General features: G+C 37.1%; 1 protein-coding gene across 1 annotated transcript in view; it reads right to left on the bottom strand.

Moving 5' to 3' along the window:
* Positions 1–15,529, bottom strand: part of LOC134217937 (lachesin-like) — a 75,416-nt gene extending 59,887 nt beyond the window's left edge. Inside the window, exon 1 of the mRNA XM_062696784.1 lies at positions 14,816–15,529. Coding sequence (XP_062552768.1) covers positions 14,816–14,894 — 79 coding nt within the window. The 5' untranslated portion in view covers positions 14,895–15,529. The remainder of the gene's footprint in view (positions 1–14,815) is intronic.
* Positions 15,530–15,791: the final 262 nt, after the last annotated feature.

Below are 15,791 nucleotides of genomic sequence, written 5' to 3'. Positions count from 1 at the left end.
TTGTGGCCTTTTTCAAGGGTCGTATAGTCTATCGTCTATCGTAAATTATTGTAAACCACGTTCGATCAGTGGTAGATAGGGTGATTTTCATGCTTGCTATCTGTAAATTTTTGAAAAAATGGTTTAAAAACTGGGTTTGTTTGTTAACATACAACAACTGTAATTAATTCGAATTAATGTATGAATGAATTTCCGTTGGAAATTCGAATGAATCTCGGTTGGAAATTCGAATGAATTTCCGTTATTCTGTTGGAAATTCGGATGAATTTCCGTTGGAAATTCGGATGAATTTCCGTTGGAATTTCGGATGAATTTCCGTTGGAATTTCGAATGAATTTCCGTTGGATATTCGAATGAATTTCCTTTGGAAATTCGAATGAATTTCCATTGGAAATTCGAATAAATTTCCGTTGGTAACTCGAATTAATGTATTTCCATTGGAAATTCGAATGATATTCCGTTGGAAAGTCGAATGAATTTCCGTTGGAAATTCGAATGAATTTCCGTTGGAAATTCGAATGAATTTCCGTTGGAAATTCGAATGAATTTCCGTTGGAAATTCGAATGAATTTCCGTTGGAAATTCGAATGAATTTCCGTTGGAAATTCGAATGAATCTCCGTTGGAAATTCGGTTGAATTCCCGTGTGAAATTCGAATAAATTTCCGTTGGAAGTTCGAATGAATTTCCGTTGGAAATTCGAATGAATTTCCGTTGTAAATAAGAATGAATTTTCGTTGGAAATTCGGATGAATTTCCGTTGGAAATTCGGATGAATTTCCGTTGGAATTTCGGATGAATAATTAAGTAATTCGAATTAATGTATGAATGAATTTCCGTTGGAAATTCGAATGAATCTCTGTTGGAAATTCGAATGAATCTCCGTTGGAAATTCGAATGAATTTCCGTTGGAAATTTGAATGAATTTCCATTGGAAATTCGAATAAATTTCCGTTGGTAATTCGAATTAATGTATTTCCGTTGGAAATTCGAATGAATTTTCGTTGAAATTTCGAATGAATTTCCGTTGGAAATTCGAATGAATTTCCGTTGGAAATTCGAATGAATTTCCGTTGGAAATTCGAATGAATTTCCGTTGGAAATTCGAATAAACTTCCGTTGGAAATTCGAATAAACTTCCGTTGGAAATTCGAATAAATTTCCGTTGCAAATTCGAATAAATTTCCGTTGGAAATTCGAATGAATTTCCGTTGGAATTTCGAATGAATTTCCGTTGGAAATTCGAATGAATTTCCGTTGGAAATTCGAATGAATTTCCGTTGGAAATTCGAATGAATTTCCGTTGGAAATTCGAATGAATTTCCGTTGGAAATTCGAATGAATTTCCGTTGGAAATTCGAATGAATTTCCGTTGGAAATTCGAATGAATTTCCTTTGGAAATTCGAATGAATTTCCTTTGGAAATTCGAATGAATTTCCGTTGGAAATTCGAATGAATTTCCGTTGGAAATTCGAATGAATTTCCGTTGGAAATTCGGTTGAATTCCCGTGTGAAATTCGAATGAATTTCCGTTGGAAATTCGAATGAATTTCCGTTGGAAATTCGAATGAATTTCCGTTGGAAATTCGGATGAATTTTCGTTGAAAGTTCGAATGAATTTCCGTTTGAAGTTCGAATGAATTTCCGTTGGAAATGTGAATGAATTTCCGTTGGAAATGTGAATGAATTTCCGTTTACCCGTAATGCTGGGTAGACACCTTTACGTGGTGTGTTACGGGGTAAGATCTACCACGGTTACATTGCCAGCTACAGGCAAATTCTGACCCAACGAATACCTTCCTCATTATCCAACTCCGTGGTACTTATGAGGGTGTCGCTAAGTCGGTGGCCTCTCGTTAAATAAGTACTACATCAACACTTCCTTCCTCTCCCTAGTTACGGTGAAGATGGGCGTGGCCAGGAGTAGTAATCCTCATGCTTTTGTTATTTTTGTTTAAGACTGGAATCAAGGACCACTCCTCTTCTTGATTTCTGATAGCATTCTAGATAAGGATCTCAAAAGTAAAACATGAGTATCACTAGTGTCCAATCTACGAATTACACCGTAACAATGCTAATGCTAATGCTAATGCTAATGTGAATGAATTTCCGTTGGAAATTCGGATGAATTTCCGTTGGAAATTCGGATGAATTTCCGTTGGAAATTCGGATGAATTTCCGTTGAAAATTCGAATGGATTTCCGTTGGAACTTCCAATGAATTTCCGTTGGAAATTTTAATGAATTTCCGTTGGAAATTTGAATGAATTTCCGTTGGAAATTCGAATGAATTTTCTGTTCCTTCGTGTTTTTGTCCGCTTCCCTATGAAGAAAAAGTTATTTGTAGTTAAGTATTTTTCCTCAACTAACTCAATGCGATAGAAGATTATGGTGGTGAATGATTTACTCTAAAATATTTCTATTTCTTTCACGGAAAATGAGAATTAAGGTCACTCCTGACGGAATCCAAGATTAAAAGTGCTCGCGTTTTCGGGGGCACACCGCTCGATTCAGAGGCGGCGCACAACTGTCATTTTTGTTGATTTCGCTTTGCTGCGTCGCAGCATGCGTGAAATAATAAAAATGACAGTTGTGCGTTGCTTTCGTATCGAGTGGTGTGCCTCCGAAAACGCGAGCACTTTTATTCTTGGATTCCGTCAGGAGTGACCTTAAGCCCATCAATTTTGAAATTTCCACAGCTCTCGAATTTTATCACAAGGTTTTTTCTGCATGTTCCGTTTTGCAAGCACGTTTGTCACATTTTTACACCGAAATGATCTGGTCAGCCTATTCAAACCCCAAAATGGCATCAACGTGCTAGGCAAGCTCTCGACCAAAAATCTTCGAATAACGGAACGAGAAACGAACTTGTCAATTGCGGATTGACACAGAAGGATAGCTGAACACCAAAACTTGCATAATGCAAACAGCAACATGGTGAACCTTTCTGTCGGTTTTTGAATACGATGTGTGGTATTTGCTCCTTGTAGACCTAGTCCAGCTAGTATGATCTAGCGACAGCACATATGATCAAACTTTAACGGATGCAAACCTAAATATTTTATTTAAAAAAAAATAAATATCAAAATAGGTTATTGAAAGAAAACGATAATTTTTTTTCCGTAACGCATAATTCCACTATTGGTGAATGAATTAAAAAATATTTGAATTTCGTATTGTCAATGTAGTTAATTATCGGATGGAAATTGAACCACTGTGCAAGCCTTCGCTCTGGAACGCTTGTTGCTTTGTATCCCGATAAAACATCCCTCCTTCCAAGATGCACCGGTTAACAATGTACACATCCAGAAGGTATTAATGTGTAATATCTTGAATAAAAGCCACATAGCGAAAGCGCCGTAGCCTGTATCTGGAACAAACATGCAGCTTGTGCGTTCAGGACAACAAGATCTATGTTGTCCTTATCCTCCCTTTGGGGGGTGCTGGGTGGCTGCATCACTTAGCCACGGGCAACGATGGCAGCATACCGTCGACGGAGTGGGAACGGATGAACGCTGGTAAGGAGTTAATCTTACCCTACAAAGGGAAGCGAAAAGCCACGCTCAAGTAACAACATGCGACGGCAGTCAAGTGTTATAAACTTTGGTGTTGGCTCTTTTTCTATGATACGGCGTGTGGGTGTGCGCATCTTGGAATTAGTGGTGTAATTATATAATTAGTTTTATTCACTTGTTTAATTAAAATCTGGTTTCTGGCATCGAGCCCGGGAGCTGATCTGGCTTAGTTGGCTATTGATTCGTTTAGTGGCTTGGTATGTTGTTAGGTCTTGTGCTGTTTTCGTAAAAGGAAATCACCGTGAAAGTGGATTAAACTTCCCCGTGTTGCTACTTAAAAATTCATGAAACGCCTAATTTGTATTAGAAATAGTGTCACCCAGGATTATTATTTCATGTACAAAAGCATCAGATACAAAAAAAAAGGCTTTTATGCACAGTTTCACAAAATACATCGCATTTTTCGTAATTCAATGGATTTTCTTTGTCTTTTACAACGAAAAGATATCCAAAATTTTCCGTATAGGGTAACCGTACCCTTAGTGGAGGTAGCACCAATAGTGAAGGTAGTGGGGTTTTAATGAGACTTATCATGTTTATACACTTTACGATGGTTTCAGTTGATGCGTCGTGTTTTAAATATCCTGTTAAATGCAACTTATCTTAAGATTTCGCTTGAAAAACCATTGAAAACAATGATTTTCCTTAACAAAATAGACTCCCTTGCACCTATAGTGGTGCAACTGTACCAATAGTGGCGAGTATTATAAGAAACCAATGGATAGCACCACTATGGGAACCAAAATTAATTTTTACCGCCACTAAAGGAACAGTGTACCCATAGTGGTGCAAGCAATATTTGGTAATTGTTGATGTTAAATGACATCTATCTCATTTTTGTTAGCAAATTTATTAGTTTATCTATTAGCTAAGTTTTTTTTTTTTTTTTTTTTTTTGTGTCTTTATTAAAGTATTAGCTAAGTTATTAAAGCTGTTAATTTCCCATTATTATCAATTTTTAAAAAATATTTTCTTTTGTGGATCTTCTACTACCTCCACTATTGGTACCGTTACCCTATGTTGATTTACGATGAGATTCCGAGTACCCTTCAATAAACTACAGGAAAATTTTGTTACAATTCAAGAAATATCTCGTATCTACCCTAACGCTCTCTTGCCTCGAATAAAATTATTAATTCCCAAAGTGACATTTTCGATTATTTGTTTATCGAGTAACCTTCCAACGAAGCAAAACTTCAAGAGGGCAACACGCATTTTGCTCAGACTAGCACAAGAGTTTACACATATTGTGTGCATGCTTATCAGTGCTGGCAAACAATATCTTTCCGTGCTCTCTTGTGAACGCAAGAAAAAAACCTTAGCCTTTCCGCAGATGCGAGCCTCGCCGGAATCGGAAGCGGCAAACGAACCTTTGCAGAAATGACAAAATTCCCATCTTAAATAAACACAATCCCTTCGGAATGATAAACAATTGTGCGAGCGGTTTATGTTTGAAGAACGAATCTTTGCTATCTGCATGGGGGAGGGCTGCTCTCATATCACAATCGATTCCAAATTCCAACCCGTGGTTGGCATCTCGAGGAAAAGCACAGTTTTGCTCCAAAACTACGAATCATACTGTTTATCACTGAGACGCTTACATTTATGATTTTGATATCTAATCTGTTCCAACGGACTTAATTTGAATTTCCCGAAGGTGCTTCCCGTCATTATTTCATTAATTGTTACAATTCACAACGCAGAAAGCAAATCTGCTATCAACTCTTTCCTCACAATGCTACTCTCGCGAATAGCCTTTTAACCCCTATCAAAAGCAAATCCTTCCCCTGGGTTAACATGATAAGACAAAACTTTACAGACATCCGGAGCCATCCTCCAGAACCGGGAAAACAAAGACACTTCCTTATTATTATTATTTCCGAGCGCCGTCAACGCCATCACCGTCCGCAGAAAAGGTCAAAAATCTTTTTGTCTACTTTTAACACCCCCCGTGGAATCTATTGTTTCACGGATTATGATGGCCTTGAAGAAGTGGTCCAAGAACAAACGTCCGATTCAGAACAACAACCCACCGAATGGTGGTTTATCAACCCTTTGAGCCAAACTCCAGCAGCAGTCGAAAGAACGCGAAAGAACAAACCAAGAAGTGGCAAGCAAAATCTCACACCGAAAGCTAACGATGCAATCTGATATAAGACTGAATGAGTGTGAAATTAGAGAAAAATTATAAGCATAAAGAAATGCTCAACCAGGAAAAGGTCACGGAAAGCTACTGCCTGGAAAGGTACTGGCAAAAGCAGTTGTTAATTTCCTTATCGGATGCCACCATCTTGAAGAGGAAAAGGCGTTGAATTGTGAATGTTGTGTTTCGCTCCCGGACTACACGCAGTCAGCAATTGACCTTTCACGTGAAAGAATTAAATGTCACAATGGAAGTATCTCAGTCCCTGAGTTTTTTTAAACCAATGCTCTCTAAAATATCAATTCACTTTGCGACTACGATTCTGTCGCTGTTAGTACGGAAGCGTAAATGAAACTTTGCATGTAGCGCCCCAGCCATATATGGCTTCTATAGAATCGCGGTGACTAGTTCACGCTTAAAACCGTCAGGGTTTGGGGAGCCTTTATTTATAGAGCATTTATTTTCATTTAACATAAGCGGAAGAAGGAAGAATGAAAAGAAGAAGGAATAATGAATCTGAATAAAAAATAAGAAAGAAAAAAGAAGGAAGAAGGAAGTAAGAAGAAAGAAAAAGGAAGAAAAAAACAAGAAGGAAGGCAGAAAAAGGAAGAAGCAAGAATAAAGAAGGAAGTATGAAGATGGAAAAAGAGAGAAGGAAAATAAAAATAAAGATGAAAGATGGAAAAAGGAAGAAAAAGAGAAAAAAGAAGAAAAAACCCAGATTAATCCACCTAGCGGTGATGGCGCCTTTCTCGCGCAAAAAGGTAATAAATGTAGCTTTTACGCTTACACCTCGATGATGTACAAGAAAGGCAAAACAGTTAAACCGTCTAATGTTATGATAGAAAATTTACACTAATAGACGACAGATGGCGCTGCCAAAAGTTTCTCGAATTTCCTATGTTCGAATTTTGACTTTCGGACAAATTCATAGTACTATGAAACTGAACGAAGAGCATACTTACGCCTAAATGCCTGCAACACGAGCATCTTTACAGTACGATGAAACTCTTAATGGGAGCAAGCCACGGATAAACTTTAAAAATATTCATAGATGCAAGGCATTTTTCATAACACATTATTGTTCTATGTGACTATGTCTCATTACTATTTTAATATTATCTATTTTTTGCAATTTGCATTTATTATGAAATTCAATAGTGATCAACAACGTTTTAGCCTCTGTCGGATGCAACTTGTTGCAAGATAATCGGTTAAGAGTTTCTATGTGAAAATTTGGCTAATGTTTTTTATGGCATTTTGTGCACACACACACGCACACACATACACACACACACGCACACACGGACAGACAGACATTTGTTCAGCTCATCGAGCTGAGTCGAATGGTATATAACACTATGGCTCTCCGGGACTTCTATCAAAAGTTCGAATTTGGAGTGAAATGATAGCCTTTCGGTACAACTTAGTTGTACGAGAAAGGCAAAAAGAAAAAGGAAAAAAGGAAGAATGAAGAAGGAAGACAATCACGCGAAGAAGGAAGAATAAGAAATAATGAATAAAAAACTCGTCTTTTTCAATTGGAAGAATAAGAAATAATGAATAAATAACTCGTCTTTTTCAATTGAATTCCACTAAAAAGTTCCAAATAACTTTCTAATCATGACAGTTCCTTATAATTTTTGAGGATTTTTTCGTGAAGTTTGCTTAATGCTCAACACAAATCCAAACTTCAAAAACAAGCAAAAGCAAACTGTGTAATAAGCGACCCCAGCATAATCACGGCTTTGGGTACAATTCGTTTTTGCTATGTCGAAGTATCTTATGGCCAATTTGGCCATCTTATGGGCAACACACTTATCAATGCCTTGATAGAACAGAATTTTTCAAACCCGTTGTTTTGCTTAGAAAATTGTACTCCGATAAAGCAGACCATTAACGTGGAAAATAACGTGATCGTTACCGTTAAATCAACGGAGAGCGTTACCGTTACCGTTGATAAACGTTCAATAGAAATTTACGGAAAAATCGTTAATCGTTGATATTAACGTCAACGAATTAACGAAACGGCGTTAATCGTTGAATAACGTTAACAACCCTGATCAAACCTTCTAAAATAACGCTAAACATAAAAATTTTGAGCATTTTTGATCAATTTTAAATTTTGTACAAAGTTTACCACACAAAGATCTGATAGGGTAAATCACTACTTGGGCCTATGGACCCGGTTCCCGGCTCACTGCACAGAAAACTAATGATTTATACTGTTTGAAAGCCGTAGGTTCATGATTGATAATTTTTAAAAAGTCTCCCATTTATTTTTCACAATACTCAATATTTTTCAACCACTTGTTTTACTCCTAATTGATCCAATTGTAGAAAACAAAAATTTATATTTCAAAATTTCGCTCTCCGATGCCACACCACTGAGCCGAAGTGATTCTTTCCACTTTTACAAAACGGTATCATCAAATAAACACCTACCTGAAAATCGTCACAGTGATCGATACAACCATTGCTTGAAGCTGTTAATCACCACACCATAATTCTAAACACACGCGCTTCAATTCTTCCTAATTTTTCGTTTCACTAGAACTTATTTAAACACATTAGAATACATTTTAAAATGTATCCTCAAACCGAACAAAAAATCACCTCGGCCCAAAAAATTCTTGCCGAACCGTGCTGCCAAAATGCCAGGAGTATGAAAATGATCCTTCATTGTTAGTAGGAAAACTGTTGACGCTATCATATTATTTATTATTCTCTCAATTTCAAAAGGTGAAAAAAATATTGTTTTTAAGTATTTGGAAGAAATTTGGATGAGTAAATATATCTTCTCAACCAAATAAAAATGATTATGAATAATACCATCTGGCATCTTGTTGTCGTGGAACGTGCATATTTTTGTTTACGTCGCATTTTCTACCGTCCCGAGAGAGAAAGAGAGTAATAAGTTGAGAGATTGAGCAAAATTTTGCTTAGGCCGGAAACTGGTTTGGAAGTGGGCCGGAAATTAAATCGCTATAACTGCAATTAGTGCTGCATCTCGTTAATTAAAATCAAATAAAAGCTTTTTTGAACGATATTTAGCACGGATAGCTATTTTTTAATCAGAAGTGAACCTCAATGCAGTATTATACAGCCCACAAAATTCAGGAAAAGTTGCTTCCTGTTATAAATATCAATTAAATAATGCAGTCGTATGCAAGTTAGGCCGGGAATGGGGTGAGAAACCCTATTACATGCCGTTAAAAGCCTTTTCAATAGCTTCCTTTTGTACTTGATGAAGGAGGGGCAAAGGAAGGGCCCTCCTTAGCCTAGCGGTAAGATGCGCGGCTATAAAGCAAGACCATGCTAAGGGGGTGGCTGGGTTCGATTCCCGGTGCCGGTCGAGATAATTTTCGGCTTGAAAATTATCTCGACTTCCCTGGGCACACAAGTATCATCGTGTTAGCCTAGCCTCATTGTATACGAATGCAAAAATGGTAATTTGGCTTAGAAACCTCGCGGTTGACAGTTGTGGAAGTGTTAAATGAACACTAAGCAGCGAGGCGGCAATGTCCCAGTGGAGGGATGTAATGCCAATAAGAAGAAGAAGAAGAAGAAGAAGAAGAAAAAGAAGAAGAAGAAGAAGATGATGAAGGAGTGACCTCTGCAAGTGTTCAAACTGCTCGTACTCAGTTAAATTACAACCAATTCAGTTAAAAATTTAGGAGGTTCATCAAAACAGCAAATGTTATCGTTCAAGCATGGAGCGACAAAGTCAAAATTTCAATCACTCTGATGGCCGATTTCTTCACCTCCGCTTACTGCTTAAACCAGGTTTAAGCATTTGGGTAAGCAAAGAGTTAAGCGGAGGTGAAGAAAAAAGCATTAAGCAAATTAATTATCTGTTTTACGTAGTTTACGTCGTGCTGTCGTATCTTGTATATAACCCTTCAGATTTTTATCTTTATTAGCGAGGCTGGCTCACCTCGATTTCCAATTATGTCATCGGAGCACAAGCACATATTTTATTCATGAAGAAGACATGATCTAGGTTCTCCAAATTGCCCTATGTACCCAGCACAGGTATGCACCCAATCACGTTTTCCAAGCACATTTTTTTGTACATGAAATGCGATATTCTAGGCCCTCCAAATTGACCTGGAGTGGAGACAAATAGTCCTCAGTCCTCTAGCCCGCGTCTTCAGAGCCCATGCACATGTTTTGTACATGAAGATGCGATGTTCTAAGTCCTCCAAATTGTCTTAGTGGTTGACAAAACGTATCAAGCGTAAATAGGATCTTGTCAAGACCACCATAATAAACGATACTTTATTTGTAATTTTCTTCGCAGCGAAAATTATTAGCAATGATTTCGTCGGTTGCGGACGAAACGACCGTCGTGATGTGATGGCGTCTGTAGCCATTCAGTAATAGATAGTGAAATTTTCTTGCAAGTTTCTGATAATCGTTTGGTTGTTGTTAGTGGTTTTAAAAGGCATTAAACCGTAAATCGTTTCCTGTCAGAACCACCAAATTTAATAGAAGAAAGTTGATTCAAGTTGATTAATTTTCTTCAAATCGACAAAAAAAAACTCAATAACGATAATTGAAGAGCAAAAATGTATTAAAAAAAGTACGCATTCCCACACAACCGATCGAGCCCATATTTTGCACAGTTGATTGAGGACCAGAAACGATCAAGAAAAACCTTGATCTTACTTGAATGGATGAAGTTTGCGTTTTTCCACACAACTGCGCCGTCTACTATATGTTCGATCTGTAGTATTTAAACATTGAACTATAAAACTACCTTGTCACTAAAGACTGTAAAGCTGAAAAGTAAAAAGTTAAACATATGTTTGTTTGAATTGAGTTGTTGAGCTGCCACTTATTTGATTTTTACTTGTCATATAACTGATGAAGATTGATTTGTGCTTTACTGTATGGACAAGATCGCATTTTTTAATTGTGCATCCGTTTGTCGAAAGAACCAAGCACAAGGTTACAGCGTGTCTTTAATGACACGGATCATGTAACAAACTTATGTAGCGAACACAATAATGGGGCCGTCCAGAAACCACGTGGTCATATATGGGGGGAGGGGGGGGGGGGTTTGGAAAATGACCACGATAGGCCACATGGGGGGGGGGGGGGTGTTGCTCTCGAACCACGTGGTTTTTTTTACACGAAAAACTTTTGGTGAATATCAATAGCTGTGTAAAAAATACAAATTATTGAAATTCAATGATTTAATCATTAAACGCAAAGCGCATCTAAGGGCCGATGCCTACGTAGCGTCTTTTCAACTCAGCATTAAAAAGACGTAGGTGTGCATCGAGAAAAATCGATAACGCAGCGTCGGTCGCAACGCCGATGCATATTTGCATTATTAGACCATCTTAGTCTAAGATCCTATATCCATACACAAATAAACGAAAAAACAGGTTGCCATTTAGTCTTAATTTCCATAAAAAAAAATTAGAAAGGAAAAAAGGAAAAATATATTTAAAAAAATCCGCCGCGGATGGTTTTTTGCTGCTAAAATTTTGAAAAATGTTCATGTTTTTACAATAATCCAAGAAAAAATCTTAAGAAGAAAAATTCAAAAGAATTTCTTGTGGATATTCAGGAAAAATCAAGTAAAGAAATTTCCTGTAAAAACTTTGACATTACTTCATAAAATCCTGATAAAGAGCTGGCATTCAGAATTTTTTTTGAACAATTCCCTCTGAAAAATTTTGCTTGGAAATTTTGCTACAAATTGATAATGAAAAAAAAAAGCAAAACATCTCTAGTGTAAATTCTGAAAAAATTTCCTTGAAACTCCGAAAAAAATTCCATGTGCATTCTGTCTGAAAATTAAAAACAGTCCCGTGGGAAATACATATAATTTTCGGTGGAAAAACATTCTAATGAATTTCTTCGACAAGTTCTTCCGAATCTTCACCAGAAATTCTTCTTCATTTACAAAAGAAGTTTTTCAAACAATTTAAGGAGTACACTTCAAAATGTTCAGTCTCCAGTGAGCTTTGCGAGGATTGCCAATCCGGTGAAAACGAGTTCGATTCTCGTTCCTGTCTAGGATGTTTTCGGGTGGGGAACATTCTCGACACCCTAGGTAATAGTGTATCCATCGTACTTGTTACACAAGATATATAATCGTGAATTTCGCAATGAAATTTTTTCGGAATACTTTTTTACGCTCTTTGTGAGTTCTATCACATTTTTTTAAATTTTCCTAGTATTTTTTTATTCGAGGAATAAATTAGAATTTCCACGGAAGAGTCTATGGATTATCTTCAAAAAAATTCTTTGGATTTTCAAAGAATAAATCTTTAGAATTCTCAAGGTTCATGTTTTTTTTAATTTGCACCAGAAATCATTTCAAAATTCCATCTGGAATTCATTCTTCTTCGGGATGTCATTTTGATTTCTTTGTAGGTTCAGCTAAACATTGCTTTAAATCTTTACCATGCAAAGATGCACAAGAAATGATTTAGAAAATTTAAGGAATTTTCACATCAGAAAATCTTTAAAATTTTGATTTAATTTTTTAAGGAATTCCTACTGGAAATGCTTCAAAAGTACATTTTTTTCGTTACTTCCACTTGTAAAAACATCAGATTTTCCTCGGGAAATTCATTATCTGTGTTTCAGATGAACTTTTTTCGATTTTCTACTGGAAAATCTTAGGAATTTCCATCGGAAATATTTTGGCATATTCCGAATAATTTCTTTTGGAAATCAAAAAAAAATTGCTTAAAATTTCTAAGAATTTCTTTTGGAAAACGAAAAAAAAATCCATTGGAAATTTAGAAGAATTTCCTTTGAAGATTCATTAAAGTTGCCCAGGATTTTGAAAAAAATCTTTAAGAGATTCTCTAAAAAAGTAAGCTGGAATTTTTTTCTTATTTAAACTGGAAATTCTTCGGAATTTGATGTTTATTGGAATTTTCATCGTAAATATGCATTTCGGATCCTTCTACGGATTCTTCTAGTTCTTCAAAACTTCTACCGAACATTTTTCGGAACTCTTCCACAGAATTTCGGAAAAAATGTCGGCGAAGTTCTAAAGATTTCCCGGGGAGACTCCGAAGAATTTCTTATCAATATTCCGAAGGGTTTCCCTTGCAACTCTAGAATAATTATTCTTGAAAATTAAGAAGATCTTGGAATTTAAAATTAATCCATGCAATAAATGTAGGCAACAATTTAGGCTTAAGAAGCCTAGTTTTTATGATATTGAATAATTAATGATCGAAAAAATTAATCATGCACCTCAATGTTCTAAATGCACAAAATTCTAGTTGTGCGCATGAAAAAGGTTATGACATAGAGAAGCTTGCATATGATATATAGAAAATGCTGCGATATGAAAAAAAGTGGCAGTGTTCCAGAAAAAAAACACTTCAATTCATAAAACAATCTAGGTTAAAAAATAGTGTTACAGTTACGATTGAAATTGAATTCCAAAACAAATATCAACCCTTTCAGGAATGATGGGTCATATATGCCCAGCATTTTAGATTGTCTATAAAATCACAAAAGAGAGCTACACAGCAAATAGTTTTGAAAATTCAACGACGTGTAAAATTGAAGCTAATCCCATCAAACGAATTAACATTCGTTATTCAATCAAATTTGACTGAATTTTACAAGCAAGCACAGTTTACATTTATTTCGATTTAAATGAACAGTGAGATCGATTGAATGTTACGTTTATTTGCATGCTCCAAATATGTGCATGAAAATACATTTAAAATCACAACATATTTTTATCTGTGTAGGCCACCATTTTCTTCAGGAAAATTGTTCATCTAGATATTGGCTTTACAGAAAAAATAAGGGAGCTCAAATTTGACTGACCATGATATCAGATATCCGAAACCTTGGGAAGATTTCGATTCTAAGAGCATGTAAATAAAGTTTAAATGTTTGAATCATTCTGAACAGATGGGTGGTCAGATAAGATGGCTCATCCTGAACGTTAAGCCAGTGATTAATATTCAGGAATACGAGACTTCAAAATGCTCTCAAGTTCAGCCCACGAATCTACCAGATCAATCAAGACATTTGCAATGTTCTCATCATCGGTATATACTCAATCCGATGAAATAAGCATATGACCCTAATTTCCATTAACATGAGATCCAAGAGACAAGGTACCCGAAATTATTATTCATAAGTTGGTTAATTAGATAAATCGAATGATCCGAACTCCAAAATAATAATTGGTCTATAATACATTCATTCCTCTATGAGTCGCTTATGAAAGCGAGGTCAAGGTTATGAGGTCAATCGAGCAATCAGAACCATTTTCCAGATCGAATGAGTGACGTAGGTGTATTTTCCTATACATTTTGGCTGAAATCCCCATACAAACTTCAAATCAAATGCGCCAGCTTATGCAACAAGCGATTGAGCTGAAATTTTCAGAGATTGATTTTCTCACCCAAAGACACAATTCTGGGGGGTGCACCGTGGAATTCGACAACATTTTTTTCTCCCCATAGTAATCTGGGCCAGTCTAATCAACACGCAATGCTTACTGGAGAATAATGTGATCTTCATTATATTCGTAGAAAGGTAGAATATGGCGAAAAAGGGGGAAGAACGATGATATACGAAAATTCATATGAAATGAGAAAAAAAAACCTTTTAATATCGAACAACATTTTCTAGCAGTCGCTCTAATTAAAACACCTAACTGGTAAATGTTTGATTTTCTAACAATTTTGTATAAGAACCTACCATAACCTATATTAGAACTGATCATATGTGAAAATGCTAGATTCTTGGAACCACGAAAATGTTAAACTGGCTACATGTGATATAAAATCCTAGGACCAGTACTAATTGAACATAATTATACCGTATCTAGCCGTCCATCCTAACTCTAAAAGCTTTATTGGTCATTCTAAGTGGTTAGAAGTTTCTTCTCATATTAACACCAGCATTCACACTATTCCTAAGAATGCAAATGTAAATTACATGCAGACTAGAAATGAATTAAAAGGTATCTTGCCCTTTACGACATCCAAAACATAAACATCAAACCGTTAAACCCGTATGAAACCTGCCTCAACAACCTGTTTCATCGTAATTAAGCAGTATCATTAACAACCAAAGAGAGAGGAGCAACTCACTTCCGGATATATCCTTCTGTACACAAGTGGCCACAAACTCGAGCAGCAATATTGACACAACTCGCACCACGTGGGCCATTTCGGATCCTTTTCACCCCTGGGGTGTTCACGTGTGTAATGCTGATGATTCGTTGGCTCAAGACGCAGCAATTAAACCAGTCAGTGCCGGCTTCCACTACTTGCACCTCTCTGTTCCTGCTCGGTGTTCCGTTGTCGAAATTTTGCGCGCGACACACGCCGTTTAATTATTTCTTTTAATTACACCTTTATCCTCGGCTGACCGCGGCTCCGTTTTCGTCCAAATAGTAGTCGTCAACGTTTCTGGCACACCAGCTGGCGGTCGTCATCATTGCCATTACCATCGGCTCAACACCATTGCAACTGGTCACTGCTGCTGACCCATCATTTAGGGCAGGGTCAGGTTAAAATCCACTCTTCATAGTCCAATTCAGCACTCGGCCGGATAATTGTCGACAGCATTGACCGTCAACATTATCCCTCGCTCATCAGCATACTTAATTGAAATCACTTCAAATGTGGACTGCCGCGCGCTGCACAACAATCGTCGAACTGACCCAGGAGAGCACGAGCGAACGACCAACGACCGACGGTCGACAGATGTCAAAGCACAACAACCCTTCCTCTAATAATTGCCAGTTTATATGTAGTTCTCGGAATCAGCCCAAAATTTGGACTCAGCTGCAACCGCGAACTCCGAACCGCACCAGGTGTAAATATTAACTGACTCCAATTCTCCGGCGGCAAGTCAATTTGAAGCAAATTTCCCAGCCCGGCAACGACAACGACGAGGAGCGCGCTCCACTACAGTTAGATGGCTCGAAGGATTTCTGCTACAGTTGGTGCCAGTCAGTCAGTGCCTTGAAGAAAATCTGACAGCATTCCGCTAGACGACTGAACCGGCAGTGGGCCTGCACGCTGTGTGAAGAGCAAGTTGGTGGCAACCGGGTTGGATGCT

The sequence above is a fragment of the Armigeres subalbatus genome, chromosome 2 (assembly GCF_024139115.2).
Source record: "Armigeres subalbatus isolate Guangzhou_Male chromosome 2, GZ_Asu_2, whole genome shotgun sequence".
Lineage (NCBI taxonomy): Eukaryota > Metazoa > Arthropoda > Insecta > Diptera > Culicidae > Armigeres > Armigeres subalbatus.
The sequence above is the reverse complement of the archived record's forward strand: the minus strand, read 5'-3'. Positions and strand labels throughout refer to the sequence as shown.